The 18,566-nt window shown below is 39.5% G+C and overlaps 1 protein-coding gene across 1 annotated transcript in view; it reads right to left on the reverse strand.

Annotated features, from left to right (window-relative positions):
• Nucleotides 1-18,566, reverse strand: part of ca10a (carbonic anhydrase Xa) — an 88,594-nt gene that overhangs the window by 9,370 nt on the left and 60,658 nt on the right. The window contains exons 5-8 of the mRNA XM_061908605.1: nucleotides 12,134-12,229; nucleotides 10,968-11,040; nucleotides 7,910-8,064; nucleotides 7,601-7,775 (exon numbers count right to left, since the gene is read on the reverse strand). Coding sequence (XP_061764589.1) covers nucleotides 7,601-7,775; nucleotides 7,910-8,064; nucleotides 10,968-11,040; nucleotides 12,134-12,229 — 499 coding nt within the window. The remainder of the gene's footprint in view (nucleotides 1-7,600; nucleotides 7,776-7,909; nucleotides 8,065-10,967; nucleotides 11,041-12,133; nucleotides 12,230-18,566) is intronic.

Consider the following 18,566-nt stretch of genomic DNA (forward strand, 5'->3'; position numbering starts at 1 on the left):
CTTAGCGTTTAACAATCTATGTGAAACCTTTCAATCCGGTTTCAGGGCAAATCACTCGACTGAGACAGCCCTCGCAAAATTGACTAATGATCTATTGCTAACGATGGACTCTGATGCGTCATCTATGTTGCTGCTCCTCGATCTTAGCGCTGCTTTCGATACCGTCGATCATAATATTTTATTAGAGCGTATCAAAATACGAATTGGTATGTCAGACTCAGCCCTGTCATGGTTTAACTCTTATCTTACTGATAGGATGCAGTGCGTCTCCTATAACAGTGTGACCTCGGACTATGTTAAGGTAACGTGTGGAGTTCCCCAGGGTTCGGTCCTTGGCCCCGTACTCTTCAGCATCTACATGCTGCCGCTAGGTGACGTCATACGCAAATACGGTATTAGCTTTCACTGTTATGCTGATGACACCCAACTTTACATGCCCCTAAAGCTGACCAACATGCCGGACTGTAGTCAGTTGGAAGCGTGTCTTAATGAAATTAAACAATGGATGTCCGCTAACTTTTTGCAACTTAATGCCAAAAAAACGGAAATGCTGATTATCGGTCCTGCTAGACACCGACCTCTATTTAATAATACAACTTTAACATTTGACAACCAAATAATAAAACAAGGTGACTCTGTAAAAAATCTGGGTATTATCTTCGACCCAACTCTCTCCTTTGAGTCACACATTAAAAGCGTTACTAAAACGGCCTTCTTTCATCTCCGTAATATCGCTAAAATTCGCTCCATTTTGTCCACTAAAGACGCCGAGATCATTATCCATGCGTTTGTTACGTCTCGTCTCGATTACTGTAACGTATTATTTTCGGGTCTCCCCATGTCTAGCATTAAAAGATTACAGTTGGTACAAAATGCGGCTGCTAGACTTTTGACAAGAACAAGAACGTTTGATCATATTACGCCTGTACTGGCTCACCTGCACTGGCTTCCTGTGCACTTAAGATGTGACTTTAAGGTTTTACTACTTACGTATAAAATACTACACGGTCTAGCTCCAGCCTATCTTGCCGATTGTATTGTACCGTATGTCCCGGCAAGAAATCTGTGTTCAAAAGACTCCGGCTTATTAGTGATTCCTAGAGCTAAAAAAAAAGTCTGCGGGCTATAGAGTGTTTTCCGTTCGGGCTCAAGTACTCTGGAATGCCCTCCCGGTAACAGTTCGAGATGCTACCTCAGTAGAAGCATTTAAGTCTCATCTTAAAACTCATTTGTATACTCTAGCCTTTAAATAGACCTCCTTTTTAGACCAGTTGATCTGCCGCTTCTTTTCTTTCTCCTATGTCCCCCCCTCCCTTGTGGAGGGGGTCCGGTCCGATGACCATGGATTAAGTACTAACTGTCCAGAGTCGAGACCCAGGATGGACCGCTCGTCGGGACCCAGGATGGACCGCTCGCCTGTATCGGTTGGGGACATCTCTACGCTGCTGATCCGCTTCAGATGGTTTCCTGTGGACGGGACTCTCGCTGCTGTCTTGGAGCCACTATGGATTGAACTTTCACAGTATCATGTTGGACCCGCTCGACATCCATTGCTTTCGGTCCCCTAGAGGGGGGGGGGGGTTGCCCACATCTGAGGTCCTCTCCAAGGTTTCTCATAGTCAGCATTGTCGCTGGCGTCCCACTGAATGTGAATTCTCCCTGCCCACTGGGTGTGAGTTTTCCTTGCCCTTTTGTGGGTTCTTCCGAGGATGTTGTAGTCGTAATGATTTGTGCAGTCCTTTGAGACATTTGTGATTTGGGGCTATATAAATAAACATTGATTGATTGATTGAACTCCCGACTTACCGATCTCAGGGTGGACCCACTAACAACAAGGCCACTGAGCATGTTTAGAAGTAAATCAGTTTGCAAAATGGAGGTAAGCAAATGTTTATTTTTTGTTTACTCATGCTATTTTGCAATATTTGTAACAGACAAGGAAAGAAGGAACATTATTTAATTTTTTAAATAGGAACTGCTCTGTATTAGTGATGGTCAGATGAAGCCTCATTAGGCATTGAACCACTGATTTTAATGTGAAATATGCCATCCATCTATCCATCTTCTTCCGCTTATCCAAAGCTGGGTTGCGGGGGCAGCTGCCTAAGTAAAAAAGCCCAGACTTCCCTCACCCTAACATCTTCGTCCAGCTCCTCCCGGGGGATCCCGAGGCGTTCCTAGGCCAGTTAGGAGACATAGTCACCCCTACGTGTCCTGAGTCTTCCCCGTGGCCTCCCACCAGTCAGACGTGCCGTAAAAACCTCCCCGAGGGAGGCGTTGATGCCTGAAACACCTCATCTGGTATCTCTTGATGTGGAGGAGCAACAACTTTACTCTGAGCTACTCACCCTATCTCTAAGGGAGAGCCCCGCCACCCGACGGTCGCGGAGGCAACAACATGGAAAGAGTTCAGGGAAGTCATGGAAAACAACTTTTGAACGGCTTTGAAGTGATTCTGGACCACCATCTGCCGCCTGAGGAGGGCGAAGCATTGCACTGCCAACGCCGTAAATGGTGTGCTGCTGACTTCGACTCGGGATGTTGTGGATCGGTGGAGGGAATACTTCAAAGACTTCCTCAATCACACTTACACGTTTTCCTGCGAGGAAGCAGTGCCTTGGGAATCTGTGTTGGGCTCTGCTATTTCTGGAGGCAAAAAAACGCCGCCTCGGTGGCAGGGCCCCATGGGTGGATGTGATCCGCCCAAAGTTCTTTAAGGCTCTGGATCCCCTGCGGCTGTCTTGGTTGACAAGACTGTGCAACATTCCGTGGACGGTGCCTCTGGAATGGCAGACCTTGTCCCTCGCGAGGTCCTGTGGAGAGTACTCAGAGAGTATGAGGTATCTGAATGCCTGACTGTGGACGTCTGTTCCCTGTATGATTGGTGTCAGAGCTTGGTCAGCTTTGCCGGCAGTAAGTCAGACACGTTTCCAGTAAGTGTTGGCCTTCGCCAGGGCTGCCCTTTGTCACAAATTCTGTTCATTACTTTTATGGACAGAATTTCTAGGTGCAGTCAAGGTGTTGAGGGGATCCGGTTTGGTGGGTCCAGATTAGGTCTCTTCTTTTTGCTTATGATGTGGTCCTGATGATTTCATCTGGCCAGGATCTTCAGCTCTCACTGGATTGGTTTGCGGCCGAGTGTGAAGCGACTGGGATGAGAATCAGCACTTCCAAGTCTGAGTCCATGGTTCTCGCCCGGAAAGGGTGGGGGGCCATTTTCCTGTTGGGAAGGAGATCTTTCCCCAAGTGGAGGAGTGCAAGTGCCTCAGAGTCTTCTTCACAAATTTGAGGTATGATTTTATATTTTTATTTTTGCCTTATTTAAATTTTCTCTAAAGCGCTTTGAATTATGTGTATAGTGACAATAAAAGGCATTCTATTCTATTTTATTATGTACGCTGATGATTTGGCCATTTTATCTCCCAGTAGTGCAGGGTTCCAACAGCTTCTTAACATATGCAAAGACTATGGAGTCAACTTTGACATCAAGTGTAATGCCACAAAGAGTATAGAAAGGATATGTAGGACGAAGGAGGATCGACATCTTAATTTCCCAGGTTTCTACATGTCTGGTCAAACACTGTCTGTGTGCAACAATGTCAAATACTTAGGCCACATCATCAATGACAAGATGGAGGATGATGCTGACATGCATAGACAGAGAAGAATGCTTGTATGTGCAAGCCAATATGCTGATGATAAATTTTCAGTACTCTTCTAATGAAGCAAAGGTGTACTTGTATAGAGCTTACTGCACCCCTATGTGCACAGCACCCCTCTGGGTGAGGTTCAAAAAAGAGAGCATCCGCAAACTCGAGGTTGCATATAATGATTGTCTCAGAATCCTGCTTGGAAAGCCCAGGGGTAGTAGTGCCAGTAGGCTTTTTAGTGATTTAGGGATAAACACCTTCCATGCCACCCTGACAAAACTGATGTTTAAGTTTACATATAGACTGCAGGGGTCCAATAATGATCTTGTTATACAGATAGGTGTAGTTTTGTAAGGTACCAATCGTATATAAAGAAACACTGGTATTTGTGCCTTTTATAGAACGTGTCGATGATTTTTTTAAAAGTATATATATATATATATATATATATATATATATATATATATATATTTTTTTTTTCTATTGCTGCTTTTATTTATTTATTAGATGCCTTTTACTGAATACGCACAAGCACTGTTTTCAATATTATGTGATAATGCATTTTATACTGTATTTTGTTTGTTTTATGTACTGTATGTGATTGTATGTCTACTTGGACGTTGGAGTCTGCAAAAAAGCTTGATTGATTGACAGTATGAATTTTTGGGCTCACAATTTCTCTGCATCCAAACACGTCAAGTCCACTTAATGCGAAAGAGCTCAATTTTGATTAATGTGATCACATTAAATTCAGCCAGGCCTTATCTGAGTCATTCAGGTGTTCATTGTCAAATATCATACAGCACTGTATTTGTGTCTTCTTGAGCAGATGGATCTCAATCCATTACAGGAAAGTGTGTTGCTGAAGCCTTTATGGCTGACTGTGGGCATATCTTCCTTGACCTCAATAACCAGTTCTCTCTTGCAATTCTGGACTGGTCTGTCATCTTTCTCACAATCATCCTTACCCAACAAGATTCAAACCTGCATGGAGCTCCAAGGCAAGGATAAGTAATCTTGTATTTCCAGAATTTATAAATAATGTTGGTCTGTTTTTTACTGATCTTTTTATTCCTGTCCTGTGCACGTCTATAAAATTGACTACGAGGCCTGGGCCAATAATATATTTTGCATGATGACATGTTTACAAATTATTGCAGATAAACTATATTATTGTCAATAGTATTTTTAGACCAAACTAATCACTGATGTAATGATAATACATAATAATGATGCAAGTCAACCTTTTCCAATGCAATAAACGTGTATTTCTTTTATATACACAAATATACACAAGCAAAAAAAAAAAAATGCCTCACTTAAGTATTGACAAACAAAGTTGCGCTTCGATATTGAACATGTAGGCAGAGGTAGGGTTGTACATTACATAACTGACAATGAAGTTAGGCCCTTTTTAAACAAAAAGTGAAGAGCAACAACCTTAAAGTATAAGCAGATGTATTAACAGTCATATGCAAAAAAACTAAGTATGGCAGATTCCAAGTGAGGAACACCGACATAACATGACAACATGACAAATATCTGTCAAACGTTTGCAGCGTTTTTTAAAATGCTACTTTATAACAGTATTAAAGTGCAACATGTCTTTGGAAACATAGTGAACCACATTTTCTGTGAGCTCACACTATTTTGCACTTCTTTGTTTGCGCCGACCTTGTTTGACAAATATCTCAGTGAGTGTGGAATGCCGGGACACAGGCTTTGCATCTTCATGATGCACGTCTTTTAACAGTTCATAATAGTGAGTCGGGTGCGTGCTTTACAAGTGGGCATGCAAGTTTGTCCCGTTTGATTATTTCTGTTGGCATCCTTTACCCGCAAACTTGGCAAGCATGCTCCTCGGTATTGATATCTCATCTTGCTCCAAAGGTTTAAAACTAAACTAAACTAAATTATTCCCACACTTGTGCAGTGGTATTTAATTTTGCAATCATTTTGCTCTAATTTTGTTACTGTGCTGGTCACTTGTTGAATGGTGTGATGCTACCGAAGCCGCCTGTCCGCACAAAGACACTTCATGAATGACAAAGGGGTTCACGGCCTTCGTTTGATTCCCCTATGGCACAACCACACGCAGTTGCTGAAAGCGATGCAAAAAGTGAATGCTCTCGAACTGCGTATCGACACTGGAAAAATTACTGCCTTCATTTTCATTTATCGGCCAGTTAGTTGACTTATCGAATATCGGGCCGGGCCTTAAGACAACAAATGAGCTAACTTTTCTAAAGGGACTTTTTTGGGTGTTTCATTAACTGCAGCTGTTACGTTCACGAAGGGACAAGTTTTTTGAACTGCTCTTTACCTGCAAGCCGTTCCTTTGCATACTTAAATAAAGCTGAACCAAAAATTACCTACAGTTAATGAATTCTTAAATTTTTTGCACATGTTGTCTCTTCGGTAAAATATACCTACCATGGAAAAAATGTATTGTTCATATCTTTGTGACAGTAAACTTGAAAACATTATCAGGCGATCAAACATCATTTTCCCCACTGTAGAGTAAATTGAAATTCCCATTAAGGATTACAATCCCTTTAAAGGAGCCATACGTAAGAACTTCATGTCAAGTCATAATTAAATAGCCCTGATATGTCAGAAGGCATTAATAAATCATGTTCTTTTCGAATACCTCCATAACTGATAACAGTAGTTCAGCCGGGATATGCTCATTTCAAAATTAGACATACAGCCCCGAAATATTGTTACTGTTTTAATTTCGATACCCCCTCCTCCACCGTTTGACCAATTAGAAAGTCTGTGACTGTGTCACATCTGGGTTGCCAGTTACGCACCGCCATCTTTGTCTAGCTGCTGCCGCTGGTAAAGTTACCAAACATGTCGGACCTTAGTAAATCTACAGGGTCTCGTTACGATTCTCAACTTATTCATGACAAAGCCAGGAACATTTGTATCAGGGATGTATTCAAAAGATGAAGACGATTGAAGGCGGACAAGATATTTTCATCCTCCTTGATAGGTAAGTAAGGCGTTTACGTTTTCTTATTACTTATAATGAATAGAAAAGGCCATTTCGTATATAAACCATATTGTCAAATAGAGTCTATGATCTTGTCTAATAAAGCTAGTTTGTCGTGCAATGAATGCTAGCCCTGTCAATGCGAGCATACAAATCGACATATGAGCTAAGAATGGAAAATATATGCCCGTTAGCCTGTATGTCGATGTGTAATTGAACTGACAGGGCAAAATATATTTGCGACAAAAAAAAACCTGCGTGGCTATGGGGAGTGCCAGTGCCTAGTTCGCTGTCAATATGCTGATATGCTGTGGGTTCCAACATTAGCACGGCTGTCATGGTAATGTAAAACGTATGGAGACAACCAAATCACGTGATAAAAGAATTGCTCATTTGTGTTTGCATATTGTGGACTACATGTAGCAATTTATATAGCAATCTGAAACGCTTGAAACAGGAGTCTATACTGTAGGCCTACCTTGGTAAAATGTCTCCTCTTTAGTTTTGTGCATATAATAGACTGCTAAGCATCCTCTAATTTTCACCAGTGTAACCATTGCTAACATTGGTTGTAGTTTGTTTTAGTCTTTGTTTTCTGATAGTACTGACAATAACCACATGATTGCCATTTGCTGTGATATTGTACGCATTCATGATGTACTTCTTCCTGAAAATAGCCGAATTTCTTTGTAAAATGGGTTAGTTAGAGATTTGTTACAGACAAAAACGCTTGTCTATTCAGCTATTATGGTCCCAGCACCTCAACCCCTAGTAAGAGGCAACCCAGGAGTAGCCCAGTAGATCAAGCTGGATTCGGCTGCATATCTGGCAACCTCAGATAGAGTCAGGGAGAGGGCGAGGGGACCACAACATTTTGACCGTGATTACAGTACCATTTCTGGCCAGATTCCTACATAGGGCTCCTTCTAATTAAAACAGGTCTACACTTTACCTCTGTACTGAAGTTTATGAACCCTGTTGTTGGGGCAGTCTTTGCCCTGCATGCTGAAGTTGATATTGGTGCGGATGCAGCGGTTGATGAGAGGCTGAATTGGACGGATGTTGTCACTCATACTCAAAAAGATCTGAGATGGCTGGTTTTGGCTCAGAAGACGCAAAGAGTGCATCTGAGAAGAAGAAGTGGAAATGTCTGTCAGGCTCATTAGGATTCAATAATCCTGATCTGGTCTGCAGAGTAATGATTTAATCAGCAATGTGCCAATATGAGTATTTCTAATCTCGAAAGACTATGCAGGCTCACCTGCATGCGTGTGACGTAAACTGGTTTGTTCATCAGAATCCATGTGGCAGTCTCAAAGCATGGCGGGATGGTCATCGATCCATCATAAGTGATAAAACTACTTGTCTCTGGATAGATGTCGTCGATGTTCAGGCCTGTCAGAAGGTATGCATCATCTGCATCAAATTAAGGAGTCAGAAGATAAAAAACAGTTTGGTCAATGGTTAAGCACAAGAAAATTAACTTTCAGATTAGTTTAACATGGAAAACATCACAAAGGCCATTTGAACAACAATAGATTTGTGTTATTTATAGGGGTTACATCCCATGATTATAGCAAACATCTCAACCATGTCATATGATTCACACACATTTTAAATTGTAAAATGGTTAGACACGTAAGAGGGATGTGCGCTATGGGTATGAGTTTTTTTTTCCCTTGGCCTCAGTCTGGACCCCCTCTACAGGGGCTCAGGTTTAGACCATTTTTCCCCCTCCCCCACATCGTTTACCTGTATCTCACCTTTTTTGTAAGGGGCGCCGGAAGTTGGCAGGCCCGTCAGCGATCCTGTTCTGTCTCCCTGTAATGTTTGTCTGATCTTTAATGGGATTGTGCTGAAAATTGTAATTTCCCCTCTGGGATTATTAAAGTCTTTCTGATTCTTATTCTGATTCTGACAAGCGATAGATAGATGGAATCAGAGTCATGGTTAAGCCTTTACTGTAACCTTGATATACCGCGACAACTGTGCATCCATCTTCTATTGCTCTGCCTATATCTCCCTTCAAAGGGCTAGCAGTTGTAGCAGCCAGGCAGCTAGACAGGCCGTGGTCCTCTCAGCAAGCAGTCTGAGATTATGCAAACATTTCTGTAATAAACCACACTGTTTATTTTTACAGAAACAAAACACGGTCAGGGCCGTACCTCCATATACTGAGATTGTGAACTGTGCGTAAAGGGGCGCATGTAAAAATTGTAAAACCAAAATTATTCCGAGCACCTTCTTGCTTCATCACTACGGTGAATCAAATGGCTTTTCTGACCAAAAAAACTTCTCACAAATAGAAAAAATAAAAACATTTTTTACAAGAAATCCACAAATATGGAGGATCGCACATTTTAAATTCCGAGTATGTGAGTATATGATTAGTATTTTGACAGTGTTGGAAATGAAAATGAAAATGAAATTTAAGACTTCAATCCTTATTTAATGACAGAACATGAAGTTATTTACTTACTTACTTCACTTCCGCCACGCTTCCATGCGCCACACAGGGTCGATTAAAACACTCTCCTTTCTGTAAGTGTGCTCTGAATGTATGTATAATGCACACATCATTGTGCAAGTAATACATCACCAGTGATGTGCAGTAACAAGCTACATAACTTAACTACATTCCCCAGTAGCTTGGCGTTAGGTTAGCTACTTCTTTTTAACAAGTAGCTTTTCTTGTAGCTTAACTACTTTTGAGTTGATGAAAAGTTGTACTGCACATAACCATTACCAACTGTTCCCAAACAACACACAAGTCATAGTTTTGGTCAAGAGATGGATAGATGCTGTTTTTTTATTGTAGGCAGAGAAAATGTACAACATTACAGGGGTGGGCCAAAGAAAAGGTAAACTAAACAAATACATATAGTTGAGTGTTTTTTCCCCCAGAGGTATTTGTAGAGTGTCCGCAGCGAAATAACAGATAGTTAATAGTAATGGACCCTTATTGGGTCCATTTGTACACTCTCAGATTGTATGTTGTATAATTGATATCACACTGATAGAAATGCCGTTAAATGTGGCTTTGACGTAGCAATCTACTTTTGCCCTGTAGCTTGTAGTGTAGATTGCTACACTTCTCCGGGGATAACTTCCCCTGCAGCTTAGCAACATTTAAAGGCGAGTAACTTGTATCTTAGCTTAATACATTTTCAAAGTAGCTCGACGTCACTATATTGATTGACAGCTGTATTATAATGCTATGAAGTCACTTCAATATAGGAGTGACGCCATTTCTCCATAGCCCATGTAATAGAAAAGAAAGCCTTGTCTCCTCTGCGCTAAAACAAGAGGAAATTCAAACTTATACAAACTATGAACACACTCACAATACGTCTTAAAGTTCATTATGAATGCTTTGCACTATTTGTTGGATATAATTTTATCATATCCCCACTATTTAAAGCCGCAAGCATCACTCTTGTGGCAGATTAAGTACTCCTTTTCGGCGGCACTGTAGTTGCCCTCAGTGAAGCAAAAGAAGAGGGCGAGACAACTCGCAGGCATACACAGACAGTAACATTAGAGATTAAAAACTTGATTAATGCGATTAAAAAACATACGTAACTGTTACTACATTATATATATACATGCAATGTGTATATTGTGCATATTACATCTTGTTATGAAGGTGTTTGTTACTACATTACATACATATATACACTTGCAATGTGTATATTGTACATACTACATATTGTTATGAAGGTGTCTGTTACTACATTGTATATATAATTGCAGTGTGTATATAAAACATGTTACATATTGTTAAGGAAGTGTCTGTTACTACATTATATATATATATATATATATATATATATACTTTGAGTGTGTATATAAAACATATTACATATTGTTATGAATGTGCCTGTTACAACATTTTATATGCATATATATATATATATATATATACATACATATATATATATATATATATATATATATATATATATATATATATTTGCAGTGTGCATATAAAACGTTGATGAAAGGATTTAAAGTTCCTTTGGAGACTTCGAAGGCTACAACAGTGTCTCTCATTAGCCACATCTTTCAAGCGTTTTGTATCATCTTGAAAATCATTAAAACAACTTGTGTTCTTGTCTCTTATAATGATTGTGAACGATAGGCAAAATACCATAAAAAGTGCAGTTCCCATAAGTGTAAATGGTAGAATAGAGCACATAGTAAATAGCCACTCTCAATTATTATAATATTGATACATATAAAAATTTAGTAAAACAAATGTGAAACAACTGAATCCATTTAAAATGTAAAAATGGTCTTAAAGAACAACAACCACTCACTTTTATATGTTACTCTTGTGATGGTTTCTCTGTTAAGCAATCGATTCAGGAACGCGTTCGATGCTTCAGCTATCTGGGTAAACAAAACAAAAGTAGTGGTCAGATGGCACTGTTTTTCTTTCTGAAACACATTTAATATAGAAAAGACAGTAGTGATGCTTCAATTGCCAAAATAATGTGTATTAATAAACTCAAAATCTTTTTAGTGCTGTTTCGAATAACTTTCTTAGGCTGGATTCACAATGTAAATTAAAGTTCCCAATACCAATTTTGCGGCCATATCCTATTTACAAGCGCATTTAAAGTCAACTACATCTGATATGACTCTATTTGTACATTCACGGACAACATCAGCAAAAACGTAGTAATAAACAACAATACATATCAAAGTTTGATATTTTGTTTCTTTTTGTTGACACGTTTAATTGTTTTACTGTGTCGTTTTTAGGGGTATCAAAAAAATAGATTTTTATAATCAGTTGTGAATCTTACTTGTAACGATTCTAAATAGATTCAAAATAATCAAAAATCTATTTTATTTTTTTCTTTACTTGTCCTGTACAGCCACTTACGCAAATCATATTGTTTGGTGTAGATATCTGCTGTACATATTTAAAAAATAAGTGTCAAATACTTCTCTTGTCTCCTTATTTGTATGTGACTTTATTAAATGTTTGGGAAGTCTTTTATCAAACAAAACCAGTTTTTCTTCTAAGTAATCTTTAAGATTAAAAGAGCTGTTATCTATTGTATGGAAAAATGTAGGCAACAATAGAACTGGCACCAAACGTTATTAAAAAAAGTATTGATTTTGAATCGAGAATCGATTCTGAATCGAATCGCTACCAACAGGAATTCAATCTTATCCAATCGGGTAGTGCCCAAAGATTCACAGAACCTAATATCTTGTGTGTGGTATTTTGAGAAATCTAATTCCTATTTAAGATTGTGGCAGCGATAAATAAGAATTGGAAAATGTCCCAAACGTTCCAGACTTTAGGTATGTTCCGGATCATGGTACAACTGTCTACAATCATGCATGCTATTAATTGACAAACATTTTAGCTTCATACATATTATTGCTACTGACGAACATTGAAGTAGAACCACAAAAATGGTTTTATTAACAACGTAGACGTGTTCAAACGTTCACCTGATATACTCACTTTCATGAATATTGACACAATGACAAGTCCATTTGGGCTTTTGGCAGCTTCAGTATAATTTGTATACAGTTCATGATTGTAGTGAATTAGCTGAACCTGCGAGAGAGAGAGAGTGAGAGAGAGATGATTTTAATACCATTAAACCACTTGTTCAATTTAACAGTCTCTATTACTTATTGTTGAAAAGCCTTTATTTGCAATACTCGTGCCTAAATAGCCATTCAAGTAAAGTGAAGTTGGTTTTATTCATAATGCAGACACAAATTCTATACAGAGATGGTATGGTATTGTATGATTTATTTATTTCAGACAAGAACATCATGTGCACCTCAAACATGGAAAGGAAACCCACATGAGTAAGAATACAACGATCATTATGTAAACATGTTAAAAAACAATTCTAACAGGTAATGGCAATCTTAGTGGATGCAGCTTTGAAAGACAAGCCAATTCCTCTCTACTCATATCTGTATTTGGCATAATTCAGTTTGGGGTGGTCAGTTATCCACAAGCTTTACGGTGAATAAATAGATTACGGAGATTGAGGGTTTCAATCTCAGTTAACATGTTCTTCACACACTTGTGTTGGTTTTCTCCAGGACTTTCAGCCTATTATGTTAAATATAGACTCTGAATTGTGCATAGGTGTAAGTGTGAGTGTGAATCGTTCTTTGTGCATATGTGTTCTGTAATTGACTGGTGACCATTCCAATGTTTACCTCACAGCTTCAGCTTCAGGACATGATGTTTAACCTACCGTAACAGTTGGTACAGTGTTCAATTTTTTGGGTTAGAACAGGGGTCGGCAACCTTTACCACTCAAAGAGCCATTTTGACCCGTTTCACAAAATACAGAAAACAATGGGAGCCACAAAATTGTTTTGTATTTTAAAATGAAATAACACTGCATACAGAGTTTTTTTTTGCTTTGTGCTATGTATAAACCAGGGGTCTCAGGCACGCGGCCCGCACCTTAATATGAAAAGTTAATGTTAGCGCGGCCCGCGAGTTTTATATGAATGCCGCTTGACAGCATCACACTTGCCAACCCTCTCAATTTTTCCGGGAAACTCCCGAATTTCAGAGCAACTATCCTATCGACAGTCTGCTGGTTTTCACCCGAATAACAATAATAAGGGCGTGCCATGATGGCACTGCCTTAACCGCCCTCTACATCCGTACCAACAGCTTGCCAACCCAGTCACATGTTGAATGCGGATTCTACAGAAATATGTAAGTGACTGCAAGGCATACTTGTTCAACAGCCATACAGGTCACACTGAGGGTGGCTGTATAAACAACTTTAACACTGTTACAAATATGCGCCACACTGTGAACCCACACCAAACAAGAATGGTAAACACATTTCGGGAGAACATCCGCACTGTAACACAACATAAACACAACAGAACAAATACCCAGAATCCCATGCGTCCCTAACAACATTATACATCCCCGTTACCACCAAACCCCCGCCCTCTCCGTGCGTCGGTTGAGGTGGGCGGGGTTTGGTGGTAGTGGGGGTGTATAATGTAGCCCGGAATAGTTAGGCATGGGATTCTGGGTATTTGGTCTGTTGAGTTTATGTTGTGTTACAGTGCGGATGTTTTCCCAACATGTGTTTGTCATTTTTGTTTGGTGTGGGTTCACAGTGTGGCGCATATTAGTAAGAGTGTTAAAGTTGTTTATATCACAACCCTCTGTGTATCCTGTATGGCTGTTGACCAAGTATGCCTTGCAGTCACTCATGTCCGTTGACAGGGGCCGCATGCTACATGTGACCGGTCGGCACGCATACAGCAAGGTGTAAAAGCGGGCGCGACGACACGTTTAAGAGGACGTTAAATGCATTGTTGTCACGGTTTGCCAACAATGTTATTATTCGGGTAAATATCGGAGAATAACGGCCCCGGCTGGTTTCTGAAAGCCGGAATCCTCCCGGACAAATCGGCTGCAAATTATAATCCAACTTGATGTCGATTTTGGAGCAGGGGATTTTTTTTCTTGGTCAGCAACCTGTTAGTCCACAGTGATGTTAAAACAGTCTTCACTATGGACTGTAACAATGGTGTTCCAGTAGTTAAACTTTCCATCAATCTCCACTCATCGATATGGGGAGACAATTAGGTCTTTTTCTAGACACTGGAAACATGGGGGACACATCCATATAACTTGCATTTATACACAATTATTGAGCTTGATGATCTCGTTGTCTGTAATTACAATTTGCAACTTCTTTAAGGTTACATTTTTCAAACTAAAAATTATAACAAGAACATTACTTATTATCTTTTGTACACAAACACACACACAAACACACTTACACGCACACGCACACACACATGGTGGAATCTGAATTTACAAATTGAATTTGTTCCTGAACAGGTTTCGTAAATTAAAAAGTTTGTACAGTGAAGCAAATTTTTCCATAAAAACTGTTGTCTGTGTGTTCATGACATTTGTTCAAAAATAAAGACGTCTTTTTTTTTAATATATTGGACATTGAACACTGAGCTGAAAACTGTGTCGTCCGGTTGTTAAACATTGTTTTCTTACACTTTTGAATCCCATTTTCAAGTGTTGTATGCTGTAGCAGACTTTGCATTGAGTTGCAATTCCAAGACATTAGATGGCAGTAGTGTATAAACGATAGTAGAATGCCTCAGCCAGGAAGTAGTCTTTGCCAATAGGCAAAATGTGCCACACTTGCTTTTTGTTGAGCCCTGTGGTGGTTTTGCCTGTAATTATTGTCATGACTGCACACCAGCTCCAGATTTGGAGGTGTTGAAAATGCTACGCAAAATCAGTGATACTAATCAATAGCATGTACATGCCATATTCATCAGTTTTGAAAAGAGCATTTTGAAAAATGGAGCCTTACTTTTAAACACTTTTTTCTACTAGGCATGCTTGTTTTCTTTGGCATAGGACATTGCAATATTACTTAGAGGCAGCAGACACCTATTTGCCCGGCAAGTGTTTGAGTTATGCAACCAAAAAAAGTGTATCAAACTATAATACTGTTTTATTTTACGTGAATCAATGCCCAGTAGTATGGATGGAATTTGGTCAGTACTTATAAAAGTGCCAAACGCGGTACCCATTCCTATCAGTATTTGATCCTCTACCAAATTGGTCCTCAACTCATTGAGAGCCTATAGCAGACCTGGCCATTCTACGGGCTGCGGGTCACATTTTAAAAAGTATCTATGTCGAGTGTGCAATACAACGGTGCTGCTTTTGTTTTGAAAAGCGTTATTTGTATTACTTCCGTGTGGACGTATACTCGTGTGCGATTGGGAGGGAATGTGAACAGTGACAATCACAAATTACAAAATAAATTAAAAAAAAACATATATATCGTGCGTGCAATACAACTGTGCTGCTTTTATTTTGAAAAGTGTTTTTTATGGGCGTATGTCCGCGTGCAACCTGTGAGTGAAGGTGCACAGCGACACGTGATGTCCGGTTACCACCGAGATGTCAGCTCACTCTACAAAAAGAAAAGTTGATGACGAATGCCATATTTTCAACAAGATAGTGACTGCCAAGTATTTCTTTACAGAGATGAAAGGTAAAGCCATGTGTTTAATTTGTGGTACACGGGTTGCTGTGTTTAAAGAATATAATTTGAATCGCCACTACACGACGAATCACGAGGAAAAATACCGGAATTTGTCTGATGAAGCGCGCGCAAGGGAAGCTGATGCGTTGATGGTAAAACTGCAAACACAACAAGGACTTTTTGCCAAATTTCCCACACCCAGATATGCAGCCGTCAGGACCAGTTTCGTAATTTCTCACAAAATCGCCAGAAAAAGTAAGGCGTTTTCTAATGGAGAGTTTATAAAGGAGTGCTTATTGGACTCTGCCCAGAGAAGAGAGGCGCATTTGAGAATGTGTCACTCTCCCGACGCACTGTAACGAGGCGGGCTGAGGCCATCGCTGGAAACTTGGAGCTTCAGCTGAAGAATAGAACGGCCGACGTTGACTGTTTTTCGCTGGCTTTGGATGAGAGCTGCGATGTACGTGATACCGCCCAGCTACTCATCTTCTTACGTGGGATAACTGCAGACTTTCAAATCACGGAGGAGCTGGCAGCCATGCAGTCAATTAAAAGGGACTACCACAGGTAATGACTTGTTCACATAGGTAAATGCGTGTTTGGACATGTTAGGGCTGAAATGGGACACGCTGGCAAGTGTGAAAACAGATGGTTGTCCAATTCTGACAGGGAAAAATGTTTGACTTTTAAAGAAGATGCAGGATAAAGTGACAGAAATTTACATTTTGCATTGTATTATAAATCAGGAAGTGTTGTGTAAGACAGTGTTAAAAATAAAACCATCAAAAGCAATCTGCTTTTGTATAAAGTTAAGTTAGGTTAAATTAAATTATTATCATTATTATTATTATTATTATTTATCTTATGGTTTATCAAAAATAATTTGAGCAAAATGTAATTGAAATATTGTCGGTGTGGCCCTCCAGCAGTGTTCCGGTTGCTCATGCGGCCCCCAGTAAAAATTAATTGCCCACCCCTGGCCTATAGCATTTTGTTTGCGCTTAAGTGTTTTTCAACGCAATTGGAGTCAACAGGTTTCGCTTATCCGTATACTCTTTTTATGTAAAATACTGGAGAAATGTGTGTATGCCCAAATTCAAGCTTACTTTCAGTCAAATGAGCTAGCTACTGATTCTCAACATGCATATAGAACGGGCCACTCTACGTCCACTGCTTTTATATAAATAACCGACAATTGGCTTAATGCTATAGATAATTCTATGTTGGTTGGAGCTGTACTTTTATATTTTAGTGCTGCAATTGACGTGATTGACCACTCTCTTTTAATTGATAAACTTAAATGTTATGGTTTTAATACTTTGGCTTTAAAGTGGATACAGAGTTATTTTTCCTGAAGATCTCAACAGGTGTATTTTAATGGCAGCTTGTCTAATAGCAGAAGTTTGGATTGTGGTGTTCCACAGGAAAGTTGCCTGGGACCTTTACTTTTTTCTATATTCACCAAGGATTTACCTTGGGCTACCGGGCGTGCTAAATTGGTTATTTATGCTGATGATGCAACCTTATATGATGCTGCACCATCATGCAGTGTACTTAATGTAGTATTGAGTGAGGAACTAAAAGCTGTGCATGACTTGACAGTATGTAACAGACTTGTCCTTAACATCTCAAAAACCAAATGTATTGTATTGGGGACTAGGCAAGGGTTATCTTGTGACCCAAAGTTGGATCTTAGGCTAGGTATTTCAACAGTTCAACAGGTCAGAAGTGCCAAGCTCATTGGAGTGATGCTGGACTGCACTTTATCCTGGTCAAATCATATCAGTGATGTAGTTACAAAGATGGGAAGGGCTGATGGTATTTCCAGGAAATGTGCTGCTTTTGTTGATCCACCTCTTATTTGCCAGATTGTTAAGAATTTAGTCTTGTGTCACCTGGACTATTGTTCTACAGTCTGTGCATCTGCTACAAGTGGGGAGATCAGTAAGCTCCAGATTGTCCAGAATAGGGCAGCAAGGCTGGTTCTGGGTTGTTCACTGGCTAACAGTGCAGAACAGGTTGTCAGCTAATACGCTTATATTCTTCAAAACAGTAACCAGTAGTAAAACTCCTGCTTTTCTCATGGCCCAAATAGTTCACAGTAGCACTATGCATAATCATAATACCAGGGCGTCCAGTGAGGGGCATTTTGTACTCCCTCGTCCCAGAAAGAATGCTTTGCGGAACTCTTTTATTTATAGATCTGTATCGCTCTGGAATAACCTGCCTCAAATTCTCACCGGCACTGAAAGTAAACAGGTTTTTAGGATTCAAGTCATATTTTATCTGAGTTTTTAAATTAGTTTGCTCGTTGACGATTTTTTATGTTTGGTTTTGTATTGTGTAGTTAGATTTATATGGTGATTATTATTCTGTGGCTGTATTTTTTTTGCCTGTTTTCTTATTAATGCTTTTATTTTATTTTTATTTTTGTCTGTATAGTGTAGTTATAATTATATGCTTTTACTTGAAATTGTATTGAGTCGTGGACCCCAGGAAGACTAGTGGGTTGTTGTGGCAACCAGCTAATGGGGATCCTTAATAAAAATCTAAAAATCAAATCAAATCTTATCCATACTACTGATATACCCCGCTTAAAGAAGACACAAGTGTGTAAGATGTGAATGAAGGCGGACTTTTTGGAATTATTTACCAAGGAGACAAACTTTGCCATGACGTAATTTTTTGGCTGAGGGAAAATCATAGATCATTGAATTTTCACAAAAAAGATGAAGCACACTTTTAATTTTAAAGGGCCGTATCCATTGAATGACAATGTAACAGGTTAAATTAATCTGTGCTTGTCATTGTGTGTGTGTCGTCATGGTGATGTGGTTCACACAAATACCACCAGAGCATGTGTTACTT

The sequence above is a fragment of the Nerophis ophidion genome, linkage group LG08 (genome assembly GCF_033978795.1).
Source record: "Nerophis ophidion isolate RoL-2023_Sa linkage group LG08, RoL_Noph_v1.0, whole genome shotgun sequence".
NCBI lineage: Eukaryota > Metazoa > Chordata > Actinopteri > Syngnathiformes > Syngnathidae > Nerophis > Nerophis ophidion.